This window comes from Balaenoptera borealis, assembly GCF_965194805.1.
Source record: "Balaenoptera borealis genome assembly, chromosome: 6".
Classification (NCBI taxonomy): Eukaryota; Metazoa; Chordata; class Mammalia; order Artiodactyla; family Balaenopteridae; genus Balaenoptera; species Balaenoptera borealis.
The window spans coordinates 13414309-13435819 of NC_138863.1; the positions used below are offsets into that span (position 1 = coordinate 13414309).

General features: G+C 42.5%; 1 protein-coding gene across 8 annotated transcripts in view; it reads left to right on the plus strand.

Moving 5' to 3' along the window:
- Nucleotides 1-21511, plus strand: part of DOCK10 (dedicator of cytokinesis 10) — a 299794-nt gene that overhangs the window by 51448 nt on the left and 226835 nt on the right. For 5 of the 8 annotated variants that reach the window (XR_014245733.1, XM_082395834.1, XM_082395841.1 and 2 more), the window contains exon 1: nucleotides 1216-19738. The exons of 2 other annotated variants lie outside the window; for them this stretch is intronic. Coding sequence is in view for 5 of the 6 variants with exons in the window: in XM_082395834.1 (XP_082251960.1) it covers nucleotides 19577-19738 (162 nt within the window). In the remaining variant the exon portion in view is untranslated. Of the gene's footprint in view, nucleotides 1-1215; nucleotides 19739-21511 lie in introns of those variants that run through there. One more of the 8 variants, XM_082395833.1, reaches the window with a different exon arrangement.

Sequence of the window (21511 nt, forward strand, 5' to 3'; positions counted from 1 at the left end):
ACCGTCTTGAAGCTCTCTCCCCGGTATTTTCTTTTTAATTCTCTTTCAATACTTCTGATTACACCAAGGATAAAAAGTCTCAGTTTAGTGTTGTTTTCCTTACCACCTGTCTAACATTTGCTGTTCTACCACTTTTTACAAAGAGGTAGTGGGTTTGGACTTAAACTTCGGGAGGCAACAGTACTGAACTAGAATTGAATCAGAACATTTATTTAATTTTGCCCTTGTAGTTTAAAATTACTTTATTCTAATTTTGGCAACTGATATTGCCAAATATTCTGTTAATGGTCAATTTAAAATAAGTTTATGGAAAGAAATTAAGTCATTGATTCAAAGGGTTTTGTTAGGTATATGAGCAGGTGATTCAACCATTTGGCAAAAATAAAGATGGTGGTACCTGAGTAACTAATATTCAATCAGCACTGCTCTAGTAAAGGTCCAGCTGGAATTGCCAGACCTTTGCATGTTTTAAAGACTTTTTCCTCCACTGAATTCACCAGTTATTGAAATCATGTTCTTGTGTCACTGAGAGCTGGCCTGGTGGCCTTTGGAGAATGGAATGCTGTTAGATGTTCTCCATGTGGGGGAACAGCTATGGTGGCCTATTCTCCTTGGAGCATAAAATCATTGCTTTGACTAGTAGAGACTTGTAGTTTTTTTGTGGTGCTGTCCTCCTCTGGTGTAAGGTAATAATTCTATCTCTTGAAAAACAGTTTTTTCTAAAGAGAACATGAGATCCCATTTCTCAATTCACTTCTGAACTGATTCTAATATATCTAATGACCTCTTTTCTAAAATTAGTTTCATGAAGGGCTTGATTGATTTCAGGCTCTTTATAGATTGAATTTAATGTTCATTCTCCATTGTATTATTGCCCAGCATGCTTAAAGATGATTATATATATGATTAGAGAAATAAAGCAAGGCCAGGATTGCTACTTTGGGGGCCAAGTGTAGAGCGGCTTTATCCCTGAGTCGGGAAGCAGGGCCACACGTGGACTGAATTGCTGATGAACAGACCCTAATGGCTCTTTTAATGCAAACAATTGATTCTGAAGGCAGGAAGCTGCTGGAAAGGCTGTCCTGAAACTCTGCGTCAACACTCTCGTCATTCTTGGTTTTTTCTTAGGAAAACAAATGCTCTCTAGACTGTTAAACCAGGCCTGTGGCTTTATGCTTAAAGCCCAGATTTTTTTTTTTTTTTTTTTTTTTTTTTTTAGCCCAGACTTTTGAGTCAGAAAGATAAGTTCAAACATGGCTCTACCATATATTAATGCTAGCCATGTGGCCCTGGGAAGTTATTTGACCTCTCTGAGCTTCAGGTTTCTCAACTTTAAAATAGGGATGCATTAGTGTCCCAGAGCTACCATAACCAATTACCACAAACGGGCAGCTTACAACACCAGACATTTCTCACAGGCCAGGAGTAGTCAGCAAATCTAGTAGTCAGCAGGTCTGTCCTCCCTCTGAAGGTTCTCAGGGCAGATCTTTCCTTGCTTCTTTCAGTTTCTGGTGGCTCCAGGCATTCCTTGGCTTGTGGCTGCAAAAAAACTCCAATCCCTGACCCATCTTCACATTGCCTTCTCTTCTTTTTGTGTCTTCCCCTCTTCTGTCTTTTATAAGGACACTTATCAGTTGATTTAGGACCCACACAGATAATCCAAGGTGATCTCATCTTAAAATCCTTAACTTAATTACATCTGCGAAGAGTCTTTTCCCAAATAAGGTTACATTTGCCAGTTCCAGGGATTAGGGTGTGGATGTATCTTTTTGAACGCCACATTAAACCCACTACAAGAGATAATCATATGCTTACATCACAGATTAAATAAGAAAATGCTAAGTGAATAAGACATGTTCAAGAAATGTTAGTTGTCATCAGTTTTAGGATTATCAAATAACTGCTTGGTTTTGTCATTCTAATATTTACTTTCCATAGACTTACCAAACTTAACAGTGGGCTCTGTTATGATTAGACCTGAGGAGCAGATATAAGTCTCTAGTTGCCTTTGAACATTTCACAGGAAAAAACCTGGCTTTTCTCCCCAAAGTGGCTTGGAAGTCATTGACCTTATATTATCAGGATAAATGCATATCATAGAACTTTAAAGACAATATTTCTCGTAGTTTTAGCAGAGAAGGAAGGTCATCAGGGATCAAGGATGCTAATGAAATACCATTGACGCCACTCCATAAAATTTGGAACAGGACTGCTTTTAGATAAAACCTTTTATTTGAAACTAAAATAAACGGAGAGTGTGTCTGTGCTTTGGATATGTGTTTTTTGAACAAAAGGTTCATTTGATTAAACGTGAAGTCAACGAAATCAGTAAAGCATGACTTCAGGATTGTGTGTCTTTACTCTGATTCTAATTGAGAGTGTTGCACTGCCAGAGATAATTCTGCTGCTAAGATCCATCTTCTGGTGGAATGGTGGAACAAAGGCCCACCTCCCACCCTCAGAAAGCTCAAACTGTCCTTGAGGATATTTACTCCAAATTCCAACTCCAAACTGTAACTGTAACCTCCTGAAATTGCTTTCCATTCTTAATTAGAGATGCCATTTGTCACCTTCTAAAACTTTCCCTGCTCATTCGTGGGTTCTTACCTGTCCACCACAGGGCAGTCTGCACTGATATTGTTCTTACCGGCTCTTCAGTGTGTTCTGAGCATCTAACAATACTCTAGGCCCTTCCTGGGAGCTGTGGGTAATGACAGGCTATCTACTGATTCCTTTCCTTCTGCATATGTGGATGCATCTTTCTGTCTGCCTAAGCCGATGACCAACTCCTTGAGGCATGGCCCAGCTGTTGTCACACTGTGATAAGCAGTCACTAAAACACTTTCTGTATCTCAGTCTACTCGCCAGTTAAAGAGAGCTGAACAGTTGACCAAATCTCAGCCACTAAGGCCGAAGAAGTAAATGGAAGTAATTCTCTTTCACGTCTGTCAATAAAGGGCCCTAAGAAGAAGCAGATTTATTTCTGTGTAAACTCATTGAGAAAGCTTTGCGTGTGGTTATCGTTATTCTTATTATTGCAGTTCCTGGTCAGAGCTCACCTTTATTCATTGTACCACTTAGGGATGAAACTTGAAGAAACGATGCTGAGGATGACACTTTGGTCATTCTTATAGAGCAATAGGGCAAGGAGGACGAATGTTTGCACTTGAGGCCTCTTCTCACAGTGGACACCAGGGGGCAGTGCTTATAGGAAGAGATTTCAGCCTCAGGCTGAGAAGTGCATCCGTCTGCATAAGTGGGATGCCTTCAAGAGGGGCACAGCAGTTCATGATTGAAACCCTTTTCCGCACTTTACTTCCCAAACGTCATTTAACCATCCTTCATAATGCCGCTTCAATCTTTTAGACTCTAAAGAAACCATATCTAACTGTCCTGGCCGAATTAACTGCCCCTCTCTGACCTTCCATAGTATTGGGTTGGCCAAAAAGTTCATTCGGGGTTTTCATTTGTTACAGAAAAACCCGAATGAACTTTTTGGCCAACCCAATACTTTGAATACAACTCGATTTTAGGTGCTTTGTTGTATACCGTTGCACACCTCTGGTAAGCCCTGCCCGTGGCTTACCAACATCCCCAGCACCTGCTCTTGCCTTCTGCATACCTGTTGCTAAATACATATACCCTGAAAGGTTGCCGAAAGGACTACTATTATTACTTCTACTATTATTAGTTAACCAGTAACTTTAAAGCTAATCATTTAAAAATGCTGTTAAGACTCACAGACTTAGAGAACGAACTTATGGTTACCAGACGGGAAGGGTGGGTGAAAGAGATAGTTAGGGAGTTTGGGGTTGACATGTACACACTGCCGTATTTAAAATGGATGGCAACCAAGGTCCTGTTGTGTAGCCCAGGGGACTCTGCTCAATATTATGTAACAACCTAAACGGGAAAAGAATTTGTACAAGAATAGATACATATATATGTATAATTGAATCACTTTGCCGTACACCCGAAACTAACACAACATTGTTAATCAACTATACTCCAATATAAAATAAAAAGTTTTAAAAAAATTTAAAAATGAAAATGCTGATAAGATGCCACTTCTCATAATAATCTTTGGCTCCCCACTGCTGGCAGGAAACAGCACTAAACCGGTTCAGTAGGTTAACTCCTTCAGTGCCAAATTAACACATCACTTTCTAGTAACTGCTTTTCTTTCTAGGAACAGCTAGAGCATTGTTCCGAAGCCCCCTTCTCTAAAGGAAATGCAGAGAGGTCATGGCTGGCACATGGACTCACATTCCAGACCCTTCGTCCTGCCCTACTTTTGGCAAAGACACCCTCCAGATGTGGTGACTCTGTTGAAATTCTGTTGGCCTCCTAGCAGAATTGGTGGTATTACTTTCCATGAGCTGTGAAGAGGAAGTGCTCAAAGCAAAACAGTTTAAAAGTGGGCTTGGTCACTCTAAAAAATACATCTGTTTTTTTTTTTAAGTGGGGAGGAGGAAAGAGGGGTTGCTAATCAATGGGTATGAAGTTCAGTTCTGTAAGGTGAGTAGGTTCTCAAGATTTGCTGTACTGCATTGTGCCCATAGGTAACAATACCGTACTGTGCACTTAAACATTAATTAGAAGGGTAGAGCTCATGTTGAGCGTTCTTACCAAAATAAAGAATAAAGAAGAGAGAGGAGGAATAAAGTGGGGTGTTTCTTGCCCTGTTAAAGCATTTACCTTTTGGTGTTCCGCACACGGAAAGCACAATTCCATTCATGACTGTAATAAGCAGAATATATATTTCCAAACACTAAGAGTTCCTCAGAGGTCATGATTCTTTCCTTGTGTTTTTAGAAACCAGACCCACGAACCATTAGAAACTGCAGCAATGAGACTGAAGCATGACCTGTGAAGCTAGTAATTGTGTGTGTGTGTATGTGTGTGTGTATAGCTTGAGTGATCCCAGGACTTTTTTATAAATAATAGACATAATTTTTGTAGCTTCAGAAGACTCACCATGCATCAGTTCCTTGGGGCCAGCAGTATTTTTGCATATAAATTGTATGATATGAAAAGCCACATTTTCTTACCCTTTGATAGACCGTAGTTTTCTAATTTAAGGTCATTTGCCAATTTAACAGTAACTGCATCAGCACCTTGTGACGCCAAGCAGGATGCGTTCTGAAGAGCCATCAGAGGGAACTTGTTACATCACACATAATAAAGCTTTCACTCCATCGCTGAGTTTTTCCAAGCACTTGGCATGCAATAAAATAAATTCTAATATTTACTGCTGAGTATTGTCAAGTTGTAACTATCAGGTTGGAGACCTGGGAAAAGTTGCTTCTTTGGGCTTAATTTTTCTCCTCTGAAATTATGGACATTACACCAGGCAGTGCTCATTTTAGGCTAGAGAATCCTAAACACCATTATGGTATTTACGGGTAAGCTTTTCCTAAGAGGAAATCATATTTTATTTGAGACTGACATCAGAATGTGAGCCCCGAGGGGCAAGAGCTCTCATGTCCGTGTTCACCGCTCTATCGCCTGAGCCTGGGACAGTACCTGGCACAGACTCACCTTTAGTGAATATTCATTAAATGGAGAAAACTTCTTCCTTTCCTTTCTTCCCTCCCTCCCTTCCTTCCTTTCTTCTTTCCATGCTTATTAGGAAGGAAAGGAGGGAGAGAGGAAGGAAAGTTGACATATTAACACCTCATTAAGCTGAACCTGCTCCCTGGGATAACCATGTAGAAGCAACCTTGAAGGTGTGCATGTGAAATTTCGTGCTATGAGTGATACTTCAAGAACAGTTTTGTAAGGGAAAAAGCCCATTGAAGGATGTCAACAATCTTTTTTCCATCTAGAAATCACATGGCTGGGCTGACTGGTGACCCTTTGGTGAAGAGAGTTCAATGAAGTGAGTGCCGGGGGGGGTTAAGAATGAATGGGAAAAGAGGAAGGAAAGAAATAGGGTCTTTAGATGCTGCTTTCCAGTTGTTAGCCTGTGTGGGAAGGCGAGAGAGTGCGGTAGCCGTAGAAATTTCAGGGTTGAAAGAGGTTTTATTTTAGTTTGTTTATATAGTATGTGGGAGAAGCTTTCATGCTGCTGAGGGGAAGGAGCCAGTAGAGGGGGAGGGGAATGATGGATGGAGAAAGATGCTGGCGAGTGCACAGAGATGATTGCACAGAGATGGTCCTTGCTTCTGACGCTAGGGAGAATGTAGGCAGGATGTGAGTAAACATTTTAAAAGAACAACAATAATACAAATAACACCAAGGTGCTGAGCCAAGTAAAACCAGATGCTTCCGAATGATTTTAGTAAGTTCGTTTACCACTTGTTCATTCATTTTCATTCATTTTCATTCATCTGCTCGTGCTGACTCACAGACAAGCAGTAAGAGAAGCAAAATATTAAGAAAATACATAGAAAACTTATAACTCATGTAACATGTAACTCTACTTGGAAATTGGAAATAGATTGCCATTTATTTTTTGATTGCCATTTTTAAATCATCAGTGTCTGGCTCTTGGAATACCATGAGATTGCAAGTAATAAGAACTAGAGTTGGGGTTGGGTGGCTCTAGGAATTGAAACATGCAACTATGTTCACAAGTCCCTGGGAGATCTGAGGGTACAGACCTTCACAGATTTTGGAACCTATATTGGGGGAAACACAGACAAGAGATAGCTGGAGAGACACGTGTTTGTTCCGCAGAATGTTGTTCATATCCCCAAGCCTACACACCCACATCCCGCTTGCTCTTCTGGAGCCCCCTTGGGTTCTCCACTCTCTTTTGGACCCCGGTCTTGCCTCTGGGAATCTGTCTCCAGATCTAAAATCCTCTCATGGCTTTGGATCACATTGCATGTCTGGTAATGGCTCTCTTTCTGGAGTCTACTCTGGTCCTCCTTGGCTTGCTGGGAGTTCTGGACTTCAATTCTCGTGCTCACTGTTCTTGAGATTAGCCACCTGCGTCATCACGCCTGGGTTTCGCGTGTATTCCCAACACAGGCTGCTGTCTGATTCCTGTCCTCCGTCAGCAGCGCCTGTGAGCTGGACTTGTTGCCCGTTGCACGTGGATGACCGTGAAGAAGGAGGCAGCAAAGATTACCCCAAAGTCTGAGGAACAATGGCACAGCCATTAAAACCAAGAGGACCACTACTACATATAAAATAGATAATCAACAAGGGCCTACTGTATAGTGCGGGGAACTCTACTCAACATTCTATAATAACCTATATGGGAAAAGAATCTGAAATAGAATGGGTATATGTATATGTATAACTGATTCGCTTTGCTGTACACCTGAAACCAACACATTGTGAATCAACTATACTCCAATATAAAATAAAAAATAAAATTAAAAAAAAAAACAGGACAGTTGCAAGGCAGAGGTGACTCAGAAACAAAGCCCAAAGGCAATGTTGAACTTGGCAGGGCACAGAATATCTAGATGGAAATGTGGAAATAGGCCTTTGAGGGGTTGGAGTAGAATTTGAAGGTAGAAGTGAGGATTTAGGGATCCCAGGTATAGAGGAAATCTGGTTCTTGGGAGGCCACATGAACGCTAAGTTGGAGCTCTTTTCTTTCCTTCTCCTGCCCCTAAGCTCAGTCAGCATGACTAATGAAGCCTCAGACCTTGTTCCTACCCCTCCTCCAGCCTGATGTCTGGAGCCCACAGCCCCTGCCAGCCTGAAATTTACTATCCTTGCAAGCCAGCCACCTCCATGAAGAACCAACGTCGAAAGCTGCTCAGCACTTGTTGTCATGCTGTTCAAACTGGACCCCTCGACCCTTAAGTCCTGCTCATGTTACTAACACTTATTGACACTATTATACCAAACACCCGCCGAAATGATTTCACATGGATTACCTTATCTGATTTTTTTTTACCTTATTTGATTTTCATAGCAATCATACACATTAGAAATTATTACCAAGGTGACTGTGCATCCGATTTTGTCTGTGCATAGCCCCTATTTATGCCTAATGTCTTGGCATCACTATTAATAGCACCCTCTAAAAGGGTCCTGGTTTGGATGGTCAATTATATGGCCACTGTAACTGTTACCACACTTACTTTCCTCAGTTTACAGATGAGACACCGAGACGCGAAGTCCCTTATCCATCGTCACATTGATGATCCAGGGCGGAGCCAGGACTCGGACTCCGGCATCAGACCCCACATGCTAGCCTGTAAACCAATGTGTTCTGATTCATGTTTACCAGTCCCCTTAAGTTTTGATGGATGCCTTGTCTTTAGGATTTATTTGCTGCTGATTTAGTTCTGATATTCTGTGTCGCACCGGGCAGCTTATCCTCTTTCGCCCCCATCCCCACCCCTGGTGACCACCAGGTCCCACTGCGTCTGACCCCCAGCTATAGCCTGAGCTTTTACCATGTGGGGCTGGAATGGAGAGGAGAGAGATGAGGTGCTTGCTGGAGTGAGTAGAAGACTTAAGAGAAATTTATTTCAAGGGCTGGAAGATGTGAGCAGTTTGGTACAAAAGACTTGAGCAAGAATTTTATTGAAGGAGAAATGGTTAAGCCAAGTAATGGCCCAGCCTTTTATTTTGGACAACTTACCCATTGACTCAAATTATCCCACAATCAATTCCAGTGAAACAGATAGTATCAATTACAAAACTGGCTAAAAGGCCTAAGAACAACTACGCCACGTACAAGTGCACCTCATCTAAACAGACTTGGTTTTTGTCAAAATTGAATTTTGAAAATCAATAGTGTCCTTTTCATGCTAAAGCAAGTTGATGGCCACAGGTGTGAGCAATGCATACTTAAAAACCTTCCCTCATATGCAATACCTTTTCCTGTAAAACAAAACAAAACAAAACACCAAAAAAAGTTAAAAATGCAGCCATGGTCACTTTCCACATCCTGAAAATGATGAATTTACTAAGATTCACGCAGTTAACCATGTTTTCATCACCAGTGTACCAACGTGCACTTCCTGTCATAAATAAAAGTAGTATTCCAAGGGCCCTCCCGATCACACACCATCTCACACAGGGTTTGTCACAGGTGGGTAGGTCCGCCTTTGCACGGAAATAGGTAGAAATCCGAAACCACGGCTGTACATCAATACCAGGTGATGTGACCTTGTAGCACCGTTCCAAAGCAGCTGTTAACATATCACGTATGTACTTTTACATGCATTATCTCTATTAATTCTCACAGCAGTCCTCTGAGGTGGGTCTGAAAGTGAGGAAGAGTTACGTGAGTTGCTGAAGATTTTCAAGCTAGGAAGACACAGACCGGACTTTCAAAACCAGGCTGAAGGTCTGCAGAGTCCTCCACACCCAGCACATATACTAGACAGTACTGCCTCTGATGACAAGTTAAACTTGCTTCTTAAGCTTATAGCCCCATTACCTCCTACAAAGGTGGTCATCATATAAATTGTTATGCAATTCCTTTCAAAAGAAATTTGATATTTTAAATGAATTACAAAGTGATCTGAAACGCTACATCCTTATTCATAGATGTGTAGTGATAGACTGCTTTAAAAGCCAAAATATGTTCATAGGAAATTCCTTCTCTTCATCCCTTGGTTGGGTGCACATTAAATCTTTATTAAGATTTGCACTGAGATAGTTGGCATTGCCTTTGAGGAATGTCATAGAATCCTCTCCTGATCACACATATACTTCTAAAGACCTAAGGGCACAGGCAGTTGAACTTGAGAAATTCTTGTATGGCCAGGTTTCAGGGTTTTTCAGAGTAGAAGCATAGCAGCGTGGAGGCTGGGATCTCAGCGGCCCTGAGGAAAATCGCCATTGGCACTGCAGCTTTGTTCTCTGGCAGCTCGGCCACCTGCCGGGCTGCTTCCGGCTCCAATAAGGACTGTGTAGTCTAGGCTGATGTTAAGCTGGCCACAGGCTGGGCAGGGCTTTTGTAGCCCCCTCCTCGGTGCAGGGCAGGGCTCCTGTGTCCTCGTTGGGTAGGGGTCAGTGTGGGGGAAGGGGAGGGAGGGAGAGACTTTCCCGTAGTCAGAATTCAGTTCCCTGAAATGTGTCTTCCTCCTGTTCCTTTCTGCTCCTGAATAGAAAACAGGATGACAATACTTTGCCTAAAGGGTAAACATGAACATCCTGTATTCTGTCTTGCATTCTTCTCTTCTAAAATGCTGCGAGCCCAGAGATTTCTCCTGCTAGAGGAGGTTTTCTGTTTCTCCATGACTCTAATGTCATCCAGCAGTGAGAGGCACCCTGCCTCACTGGGTGTGTAGCTGTCAGCTCTGGAAGTCCCCGAGTTGAGTTCATAAATAGCAAAGGCTCTCTATTTATGGGGTCCTTACTCCGTCCCAGGCACGGTGTTGAGTGTGTTAAGTGCTTCATTTGGATTATCTCACTCACTCCTTCTCATCATATAAGGTAGGGATACACCGTCATCACCCCCATTTCACTGAAATGGAAACGAAGTTCAAAAGGTTGTTTGCTCAGGGTCACAAATACAGGTAGTGACAAACTCAGATCTGTGGGACACCAAAATGATCATACCTCTGGAGAAAAGCCAACCAAGTCTTAACCGTTACCATCCCATCAGCTTGCTCCCACTTCATAGGGCGTTGCTGTGTAGGTATTAGAGCTCATTGTGGTGATTATTCCGGCTATTGGGCTGGATCAGGGCAGGGAGCAGGTAGGATAAAGTCCTGCTGGCTTCTGACTTGCCAAACGACTTGATCACCAAAACAAGGAAATGGGTTTAGTTGGACCTCCACCCACTACATCATTTCCAATGTTTTCCTCTTCCCCCTCACTCTTCAGAGTGCTTCTACCTCTTTTTCAACACTGCTTGCGATTCACTGTAGCCTTTTAAAAAAATATTGGCAGGAGGAATGTGGGAGATACCAGCAACAACTCTTTCTATCTCCCCCTCTTTTGTTTGTGTGTTTACACGTGACTGACCCCAAAGCCCAGACATGTGTTATTGGTCTTTGTGAATCCGCAGTTGGAGAAAACTTTTAGACCCCAGACGTAGAAGGAACCTGAGATTATCTATTCTAACTCTCTAACTTTATGGACAAGCAAACTTAGATCCAGAGAGAGAGAAGTAACAAGGACTGTCTGAAGTCTTAATTAGTGTCGGAGCCCAAACCCCATCCACTGCTGTTCCCATCACATCCCACTGGAATGCAGGGTACCCAAGTCACCCTGCAGAACTGCAGTAGCTTCATTTGTCAGTAGCAGAAACTGGAGATAATAGGAACACAAACTTGAAGAATCCACATCCTGTAGTTTAGGGTTTAAAGAGAAGCTGAACGTTATCTTATCAAGCTAATCTTTTGAATATAGCTCCGCCCCTCCTACTCCTGCTGGGTTTAAACCTTGTTTTGTCCTCGTTTCCTTTCAACAGCCTGAGCTGGGTGCTTTGCACCAATTCTAAAATTATATGTTGGGCTGCTCCCCTGAGTCCTGGCAAAGGATGTAGAGTTGAGATTTGCTCAGGTTGACACCATCCTTTTCAGCTCTCGAATTGGTTTGGAAAGCACATTTGTAAATGACTTAAAAGACTGCCATTTTCACGTTTGGAAAGCAATTCATGATTATTGTAAATGAGATTTAACTTGGAATGTTTAGGACGTGGGTGGCTAATTCCTGCCACAATTCAAAGGGGGTAAGAAATGAACACAGAAAATAAAATACGACAAGTACTGAAAGTACAGTTAATAGCTCATTGATCCAGCCTCAGCTGAGAACATTTTTTACGTAGCTAACTTGTGAAGATCACAAAATTGACCCCATTTAATCATAAACTTTTAAAAACTAAAAGCAGTCGCTGGTGGAAGTTTATCTTGCATGTTTCACAGGTTTCTCTTCCTTCTGAAGCTGTCGCCACTGGACATAATTTGACTTTTCCTGATGCATCAGTGTCATTACTGTGAGCTCTCATTATTGTCCTGGACTAAAACACTGTACAGTTTATGACCTTTAGGATGTTTATAGCCCCAGATACTAGGGATACTGATTTCCTTTATTTTTGTCAGTCTATTTTGTCAGCCCTTCCTTTTGTGGGTGCTTGTACCTTTAAGTTAGTTGGACTCAGGCATGTACCCTGGGCTCACTAGCTGGTGAAAAGGAGCCAAGGACGCTTCCTGCCTCACCTCACTCTTGACCTTGCCAATTCATTCTAGTGCCAAGGCTGTCTCTTTTGTTTGTGTGTTTACATGTGACTGTATTAGCGTTGAACCTTGACTTACAGGACTGTTACTTACCCTCTTTGGCACTTTCTTGGAATAATAATGATAATAAACATAATAGTTTTATTAATAATGCAGGTAAAAGAGTGATAAGATCTACCATCTATGCCAGTGTTTTCTACATAGCATGTCTTTTGTTATAATAACTCTGCAAAAGAGGTCATCTTAGTTCCGTTGTAAAATTGAGGAAAATCAGGTTCAGAGGATTCAGACTTTGAATCACTTCCCAGGTACCAAGCTAGAACCACGAACCCTCATCTCTGCCCCAGATGCACAGTCCGCAACCCCATCTAGTGGCGTGGGTCTCGGTAGCCCTCTGGTTTAATTGCTGGGACCACCGCAACCCTCTGAAGAAGCGAGAGGCTGTCAGCACTCCATCCCTCAGCAGGGACATCCTTCCAGTTCTAAGTGGCTGGGCCCTATTCCCACTGGACCAAGGCAAGTCAGAATCATAGTGCTTCTGGTCAAAGGCTGTTGCAAGCTTAGTTCAGCAGCCTCTTTGGAATCCTGTCTAAGGTGGCTGTAAATGGTAAATGTACGGAGACCCCTCCTCTAAACCACTCCTGTAAGCTTCCCAGATTAATGAATCGGGTGCTGTCTCTTTCTGGCCCTGCAGAGGTTGTTTCTCTTGCTTCCCGGGGCTTGGCTGTGATCAGAATAGTTGAGGTTGCAAAATGAGTGCCCTCTGGGTAAGTGAGGTATTATTATATTGTTTCAAATGTGTTTATTCATGGAAAAGGACCGGGAAGGGGTTATGGAACTTGTCTCATGTTACCATGGGAGCTAACTTCAAAGCACGGAGGAGGCATGCCCAATACCCCCATTCCTCCATCACCCAGGGAACATCATGTGTCACTCAACAAGAAAGAGTCCAGAGATTTTTTTAAAATACCACTTGTAAAAGGGACAGGGGAAAAGCAAGCAATGATTGAAATCCTTAGACCTTCTCTCTTCTAGTAATAACCAACTCGCATGTATTGAATACTTACTTACCATGAGTCTGGCCCTGTGCCAGGCACTGACATGGTGATTAGATCCTCATGAGTACTCATTCATCTAACAGATGATGAAACTGATGTTTAAAATTTTTGCTGTAAGTCACAAAGGTAGCAAGTATCTCAACAGGGATTTAAATTTGGCAATCTGCTTCCTGAGCCTTTGCCATACTGCTACACTATACCGTCTTCTACTAAGAATAAGAAAGATTTATTCTGACCTGACAAGAGTTCAGTCAAACATAGAATCCTGAGAAATGTAAGGTATGATATTAATGGAACATTGACCTTATGCACGCATTCTGCAGGAAGCTGCTGATGAGGAAGCCACCCTAGAGAGGGATGAAGGATCGTTTTCTGATGCATCTGAATGTACCAACCGAAGAGTAATCTGCTTTGAAGCCGGACTGGTGCCAAAAGGAGGGACATGAAGACAAAGAAGAGCTTGGCAGCAGCACCTGGATTTCTTAAGTGAACGAACAGTGTGCCTGTTTCCAAAGTGATTAACTGTACAACTCAATAAATGTCAGCAAGTGCGAAAGATGCCTGTAAAGAGGAGGCCACTATAATTAAGTGAAAATGAAGAGAGAGAAGCTGAAAGAAGGGAACTCTACGAATCACAGATGGGGAAAAAGAGGTCATGGTTACTATCAAAATAGACTTAAGTCCCAAGCTCTTGAGTAGGAGTAGCACCAGGAGAGGCAAAGATGCAAGTTGATAAAGAGCAACTGGGCCTCAGGGAGAGTCACTTCGCTGGGTTGTGTTTTCCACTTTTTAGCTAAGAAAGCACTGATTGACTCCCTCCTATCCATTTAATTGAGTTTATATACCTGAGGGGACTTACCCATCTGGAAACAGACAAGTTAAAAGATTCACTCTAATCCCTGCCCTGGGAAAGTGGCCAGGTCCGTGACCTGGTTTTATTCAGCTTGGGGTTAAAGCCCCAGTTGCTTTTAATCTATGAGGGTTCTCCTCCTTTGGGGTCACTTTCACTTGGGAACAATTGCTGAGCCTCTGGAAAATTTGCAAAGCAGCCCAGCAGGATTCAGACCTTGAGAGTGATAATGCTGAGGAAGAGGAGGAGAAGTTTGTTTTCATTACATATTGATTGATTGATTCACTCTGATTGATTCACTCCACAAAGCACTGAGTTCCCATGGAAAGGCTGTGCTCCAACTTAAAGAAGTGGGTGGAAGTTTCTACCTTGATCTCCAGTTTCTTTCCATCATGCAACTCTGTGTAGAATAGTGCTGGTGGTGAAGGAGGGGGCAGCAAAGACTGGGGGCAGTTCCACTCCACCAACTTCAGCGTCCCCACCAAATTCTCATGCTGGCCCAGAAAAGCCGGTGGCTGGTCCCCTGTGAACAGCAAGGTGTTCAGGCTGTCAGCTTCCAGTGGATTCCAGGGGGAGTGGCAGCAGGCTTCTTCCTGGAGCCATGTCCAGGCTCAAAGGGTGTCCTAGGGTGATGGCTTCATTCTTGTTGGACCCAGAGTAGCCTCTTGGGGCATTTCGGTGTTAACCAGCATCTTTGTATGTAAGGATAGATGTTGCATCAAGGAGTTACAAAGCAAGCCAATCACGATTCCGTATTCGAACTATGTGCTTTCAGAGCCAGTTTCGACAAGTGAGTCATTTCTGCCAATGGATGCTTCACATAGTAAACACAACACATCTTTTTAAAAATTATCTTATCAAATTGATTACATTTTCAAATGTTTTAAAATGCAATTTAAATTATCACCCCAAACGGCTTGCTAACACTACTAGCTGCCTTCTGAAACTGTGATCCAAGGAGACATCACAAATTTTCCTCTGAAGGACAAACCAGCTCTCACAGGGGATATTCCAGGGTTGCATCCCTCCACCTTGCCATGTGCCGAATGTTTTTCTGGTATAGATCCACCTTTGGAAGATACAGGGTTTACTTGGCATATATTTGCCTTTCAGAATTGGTTTTAAAAAGCTTTAGACCCTGTGGCCAGACCAGCTCAATTCAAATTCTGGCTCTGCCACTTAAATAGCTGTGAGTCTAGGAGTAAGTCACTTAATTTCTCTGTGCCTCGGTTTCCTCAACTGTAAAATTGGGGTGATCAGAGCACGGCCTCATAATGGAGATGTAAATGAATCAGTATGTGTAAATATTAAGGAGAACTGTGCCTGGCACATAAGAAGTGCTATGGAAGGGCTTGCTTTATTATAAGTATCATTATTGTTATTACTATTATTATTACTCACTGAGCATCTACCGCATGGTTACACAGGGCCTAGAGTGAACGAAGCACAATCCCAGCTCTTAGGGAGAGGGGACGACAGCTCTTAAAACTGAAATCCATCGGAATGTGATTTCAGCTTATGTGTTAGGAAGGAAGCCCACAGGGTGCAGTAATAAGGACTGCGCTTCCTTATTACCTCGGGCTGTGAGACGAGGTCAGGGGAGGCTTCTCGGGGGCAGTGTCATGTTTAAGCCGAACCTGGAGGCTTTGGGGAGGAGACCGAGCTTTCACTCTCCCCATCAGCAGAGATAGTCTCACACTTGCTCAGTGAATGATGATTATGGGCCAGGCTCTCTCTTGGTGTTTTTATTTATTTATTTGGTTGCACCGGGTCTTAATTGCGGCAGGCAGGCTCCTTAGTTGCAGCTCGCCGGCTCCTTAGTTGTGGCATGCGAACTCTTAGTTGCAGCATGCATGTGGGATCTAGTTCCCTGACTAGGGATCGAACCCAGGCCCCCTGCATTGGGAGCGCGGAGTCGTAACCACTGCGCCATGGGGAAGTCCCTCTCTATCGGTCTTTTCAGGTACTCTCCTCCCGCCGACATCCTGACAGGTGTAAAGGATTATCTCCATGTTACAGCGGAGATAATCCGCCTGATAATACTCTCAAGGCTCAGAGAGGTTAAACGACTTGCTCGAGATCACACAGCTTATGGGTGGCAGAGCCTCGAATGAGCAGGAGTGTGTCTGACTCTGCAGCTCACGGGGAGCCTTTCTACTGCCTTCTGCTGCCGCCTCTTCCTCCAGGCTGCCACCGGGATCAGTTAGACTTGGACCGTGTTGCTCAGTACATACACTGTCAATTCCTCTATGAATAAATCCAAATATAAGGAGGGTTCTACTTAGTTTGGGTAGCCTGAGTGCTCTGCCCTCCAGCTCTGGGAACAGGGAGAAAAGTCCTAGAGGCCCCCTTCTTCACTAGGTTCAGACTGATACCTGACTCTCAGCTCTCAAGCTGACAGGTGTGCCCATTGCCATCTTTTCTTCAGAGTGTGTGTGAGCCAGGCGGGCAGGCTGTAGACGTGCCCACCTCCACCGGCCAAGGGGAGCTGACACCTGGGCTACTTATTCTGGAATCGTTTGCCCTTCTGCAGAGAGCTACTGTGCTCTAAAGTTCTGTCTGCTGGGGTGAGGGGTAAGGTCCATTAGCTACTCTCTCACACCCAGTGCCTACTTTCCTCGAGCTCGGAGGCCCCTCCAGGGCTCTGTTGAGAACTGTGGCTCCTCTTTCTACGGCCTTCTCCTGCCCTGGAAGTTGTTATTCATCCTTCATTTTTGGTTATTGATCAATGTGACCATATTCACTTTTCATCTTTCAGAGAAACTCTGAAAATTCTCATCTGCTCGAAGATCCATCTCGCCCCCAACTTTCTCACTGTAATTAATATATTCCCCTTTATGCTGCTTGGTTGTCATTTCACTTGGACTTTGGGAAGAAGGGAAGGAAACATGTGTACTTCATTTCTCAATTACAATATTTACATCTGAATGCATGTTTGTTTTCTAAGATAACATACTGCTATCAGCAATAGTGTTGGGTGCACATTTAATGCTTGAAGGCCAAATTAATGATTCATTTTATTAATACTTCAAAGAAAATGGCAGACACCTGTGGGGAGTTGATTCTTCCTTTTGTAATATTTCCTGTGTGTCAACATCTATGCCAAACGTGAGGGAAAAAAGGTCCCTTATCTCTGTGGGTTGATTTCTATCTCTTCCTCCACCCTACCGCACCTCCAGCTTAATTTACTATTTCAAACTTCGAGCTCAGAATCCAATCCCTTTCTTGCAATTTTGCTGCATGTTTGAAAATTTTCATAAGAAAACGTTGGACTGCATGTCCACCTGTTATTCTCTGGTTTTCATCCTTCTGGTCTCTTGTCCATTGGGTAACTGTAGTGTGTAATGAATTCGCAAGAAACTAATTCTTGGAGGTTCCCTTTCCTTGGTGATGGAAGTTAAGAGAGAGAGAGAGAGACAGAGAATTTTGAGACTCCGTCCATAATAGCAGTCCATCAATAACAGGGATGAATTCCTCAGAGGCAGAACAGGGATCGATGAATAGAGCAGGACTCTAATAGCTAGAAAGCACATCATTTGTTTCCCCCAAAGACTTTGGCATCTGCCAAAACATCTAACTCCAAAAGCCACCCCAGAGGTTAGCCAGACTTAGCGAGAGGTGGCTAGGAAGGAATTTGGGATGCGAACTTCCTCTTCCCTGCCAAGCCCATGGTGTGCAACTGAGGGATCCACCTCCCCTTTCCTGTTCCCCACAGGAGTTGCTGGAGTGTTGAAGCACCTCCAGTCAGTGCCTTGCTGCATTCGAGCTATTCGGTCATGAGCAGATGACCAGAACCCGAGGGAATGGTTGGAGAGCGATAGGTCATGGGCTATGGGAGTGGGTGGACAGGGGGTGAGCACCGACATCCAGGGAGCCCCGAGGAGCAATCCTATTGGAAAAGACACATTCATAATCATGGCAACCCACTCCATGCTTTGTCTCTGGTGGACACCATTTATATAGATATTCAATACACAAGCCAGACGGGCTAAACTGTAACCTCTCTTCTGTAAATGCCCTAGTTGTTTGGAGTAAAAAAATGGTTTAGATTAGCACCCGGGAACTCTGACAAAGGTCTGGAGGGGGTTCAGGGACTTGCCAGCATCATTAGCATTTTTTTTCTTCTTTTTCCAGCCGCACTAAAATGTGTTTGCTCAAAACATAGGGAGATGAAAAACTACTGGCAGCCAGTACCTCTTAAAAGAAAACAAAATGTTTTACTTCTCTGGCAAACATACCAATTAAAACGAGGCTGTGTTGTGACAGATTACGGAGCAATGAATGCCTAATTGAGCCTTCTGCTAGATACTTCTGTGAAAACCACTTTACTGGGGTCACACCTTAGAGCCAAACAAACCTCCAAACTTCCTGCAACACCCTCTGCTCTGCGGAGCCCAGAAACCAAAGAGAACATTTTTGGATCTCCGAGAGTCACACCAAAAGGATTAGCTAAACAGAAAGATCTCGACATTGAAAAATCCTACTGGGGATTTCATAGTTTCTTCATTTGTAAGCAAAATCTATTTTCCACGAGATATTTTTGGTGCAAGCATCCCCTGCTGTCCTATTCTCTTAGAGTATACCATTAGATCTTGAGGCCAGTCCAAGCAGGTCACGTGACTTCTAAGCATTTCTCCGGTTCCCTCCTAAGTGACTAGTCTCACAGGAGTCAGGGAATACTAGACTCTTAACTACCAAAGACCTCAAAGTCCTTCCTGAAGCCTTGAATTCTTATTGATAGGATGTGAAAATGCTGTACAGCTGCTTTTTCTAAGAGGTCAGCTCGGCGGAGCTCCCTGCCTGACCTCAGTAATAGAGATATTTTCAGCCCTGCAAGCCGCCTGTGTAAATATAAAAATGTATTAGGCTGCAGAACTGCGTGTGTGGGAACAGAACAAGCATGCTTTTGAGAGGAAATCACAGGGGGAACACTGGTGTCTCTCACATGGGTTTGGTTAATGCGTGCATACTTTTGATAAATCGTTTTGATTCAGCGGACTGCGTGTTTCAGATGAGCCCATTTCATTTCTGGAACTTACGAGATCTGATAAGTAAAACCCCAGTCACTTAGTAAAGTGTCTAATAAAATTTACTTCTGGAAGTTTTAACATTTTAAAACCATCATGTCACTCTTTGTATGCCACTCATTTGCCTTAGAAAAAAAATGTTAGTGTGAAGTAAATTTTTCAGTTGTTTAATGAGAAAAAGAGTGATTTGTTTGAGTGTCTGAGAGGGAAAGATATATTTACTCAGACCTCTGAAACTAGAATGGAAGGAGTTTCCTGTAATGGACAGGAGACACGCTCTTGAAATGAACTGAGAAACGCTCTCTGAGCGAAATGCTCTGATATCCCTGAGTGTGTTCAGTTTCAGTGGATCAAATCTTTCCCATCTCTGCATCCAAGCTATTTGGCAGCGATCAGATGATCAGAGCTCAAGGAAGTGATTGGAGAGTGCGCTGGCTGCAGCTGCAATGTAGGCTGTTTTCAGGGACAAGGAGCCACTGTTTTTCAAACATAGCATCAACATAGAAGTTATTTTGTGGGCTCCAGGATGCGGCAATGGGCTGCTCTGCCAGCATTGTTCTGCTTCAAGCTTTTCGTTCTGTGGTCCAGAGGAGCTGTCCACACATTTGTAGACGACGCCAGGAGGAACCATCCCATGAAATTTTGCCTCTGGAAAGTGACGATGAAATGAGTAGACCCAGAACCCTCATCATAATGGTATGGTATCTGTGGCAAAGCAGCCTCCGTTGATTAAACTGTTATTATAGAAACGAGGTTGTCATTCGAGGTTTTGGGTTTTCAGCTTTCAATAAAGAAATGTGTGACCTAGAGTTTACTACTGTGCTTTCCTGTTTGGGGAAAATCTTTCAAAACTGTTTCATGTATTATTCAAAGAACTGGTTTTCTTTCTCTTAGATTGGTCATGAAAATGTGCAGTTTATTGGTCTATGAGAAACTGTCTTCTGCCTAACATTTTGTATGCTGTTATTAACTTTTGTGCAGAAACAGAAAATTTTGAAGTCTCGTTTAATTAAGTGGATTTTGTTTTATAACTCAAATTTGAAAGTAGAGCCCCAATAGATATTTTTATATCACACGTAACCCATCAAGTTGTGTAAATGTTGGTAGTTAGATCTCTAACTTCAAAGTATTTGAGGCCTTTATTTCTGACGCTGCAATGGAAATGCCTTTCCAAAATGCTTAACTTACGCATAAAATCAGAATGAAGTTTTTGAGAATTTTGTGGAATGCATGGTGTTTTAATTAGAAAGCTGTTTCTTGCCACTTGTCAAATTACATTTTTGTCTGTGCTTTAATTATAATAGTGTTACTCCTTCTTTGTGTATCTGTTTGATCAGCAAGAATAAAGTGGAGGTCAGAGTCTTTCCTTACTTTAGGTTCAGGGAGAGATATGCTTAGTCACTGAAATTCAATGTTGGGATGGAAGTAGTGTGCTAAAGTTTCCAAAATTGGGGAGGCGTTGAAGTCTGCGTGGTTTCAGCACAATCGACTTTTTTCTCTTAGATTTCAATGTTCAGATATCAAGGAGGCAGTAAATAATGAATGATAAATACCTGTTACACTAAAAGTTTTTAAATGAAAGTCATTTGGCTTGGGCTGTGCCTTTGAGTGACAGAATACTAAGCTATAACATTCTATGCCAGTTTCTCCAACAAATCAATATCTGGTTTTCAAAAGGGCAATACTGTTCTTCAACTGTTGGGCTATGATTATCTCTAAGAGGAAACACTTAGTGGGAATATTTTCATACTCATTTTCCCATAAGTTTTCACAAATTAAATGTAAAAGGATTTGAGACATTTGTGCCCCAAGTTTAACTCTTAATAGCAGTAACACATTCTATAGCTATGTGTATTACTCATGGCATCTCAGTCATTAAAACAGTTTTCCTAATTTTACTAATTAGACTGTAAAATTTTGCAGCTAGAAATTTGCCCCCAAAACTGTATTTCAAAGTAACTGAGAAATAAAAAATAATAAATTCACCTAATAACAATGCCCTGTTCTTTTCAAAGATCCTTTTAATTATATGATACCTTTACTGACATTAAATGAGGTGATGATGGATTTATTGATGAGGAAAACAGGTTCAGAAAGATTGAATACCTTGTTTATATCACACAGCTGCCAAATGCCAGAGCCTCAAGTCACACTTAGGTCAATAATTCCAAAAGCCAATATACTTTTTCACTCTGTTCATATCTCTAAGGAAATAATGATAAAACTGAGAAGAGTGAATTTTTATGAGAAGTCTGATGGAAATGTTGGACCACTCAGAGTGAAATATGCTCATAGAAAGTTACTGTGCATCTTGAAAGTTTCCTCTGGGCCACTTGAAGCTTCACACATTCCACAACTATTTGTTGCCGATACACTATGGGCCAACCACTGTTCTAGGTACTTGGAATCCACCAATGAACAAACCCATCAAAGATCCCTGCCCTAAGTCGCAAAATTTTACTGTGATAG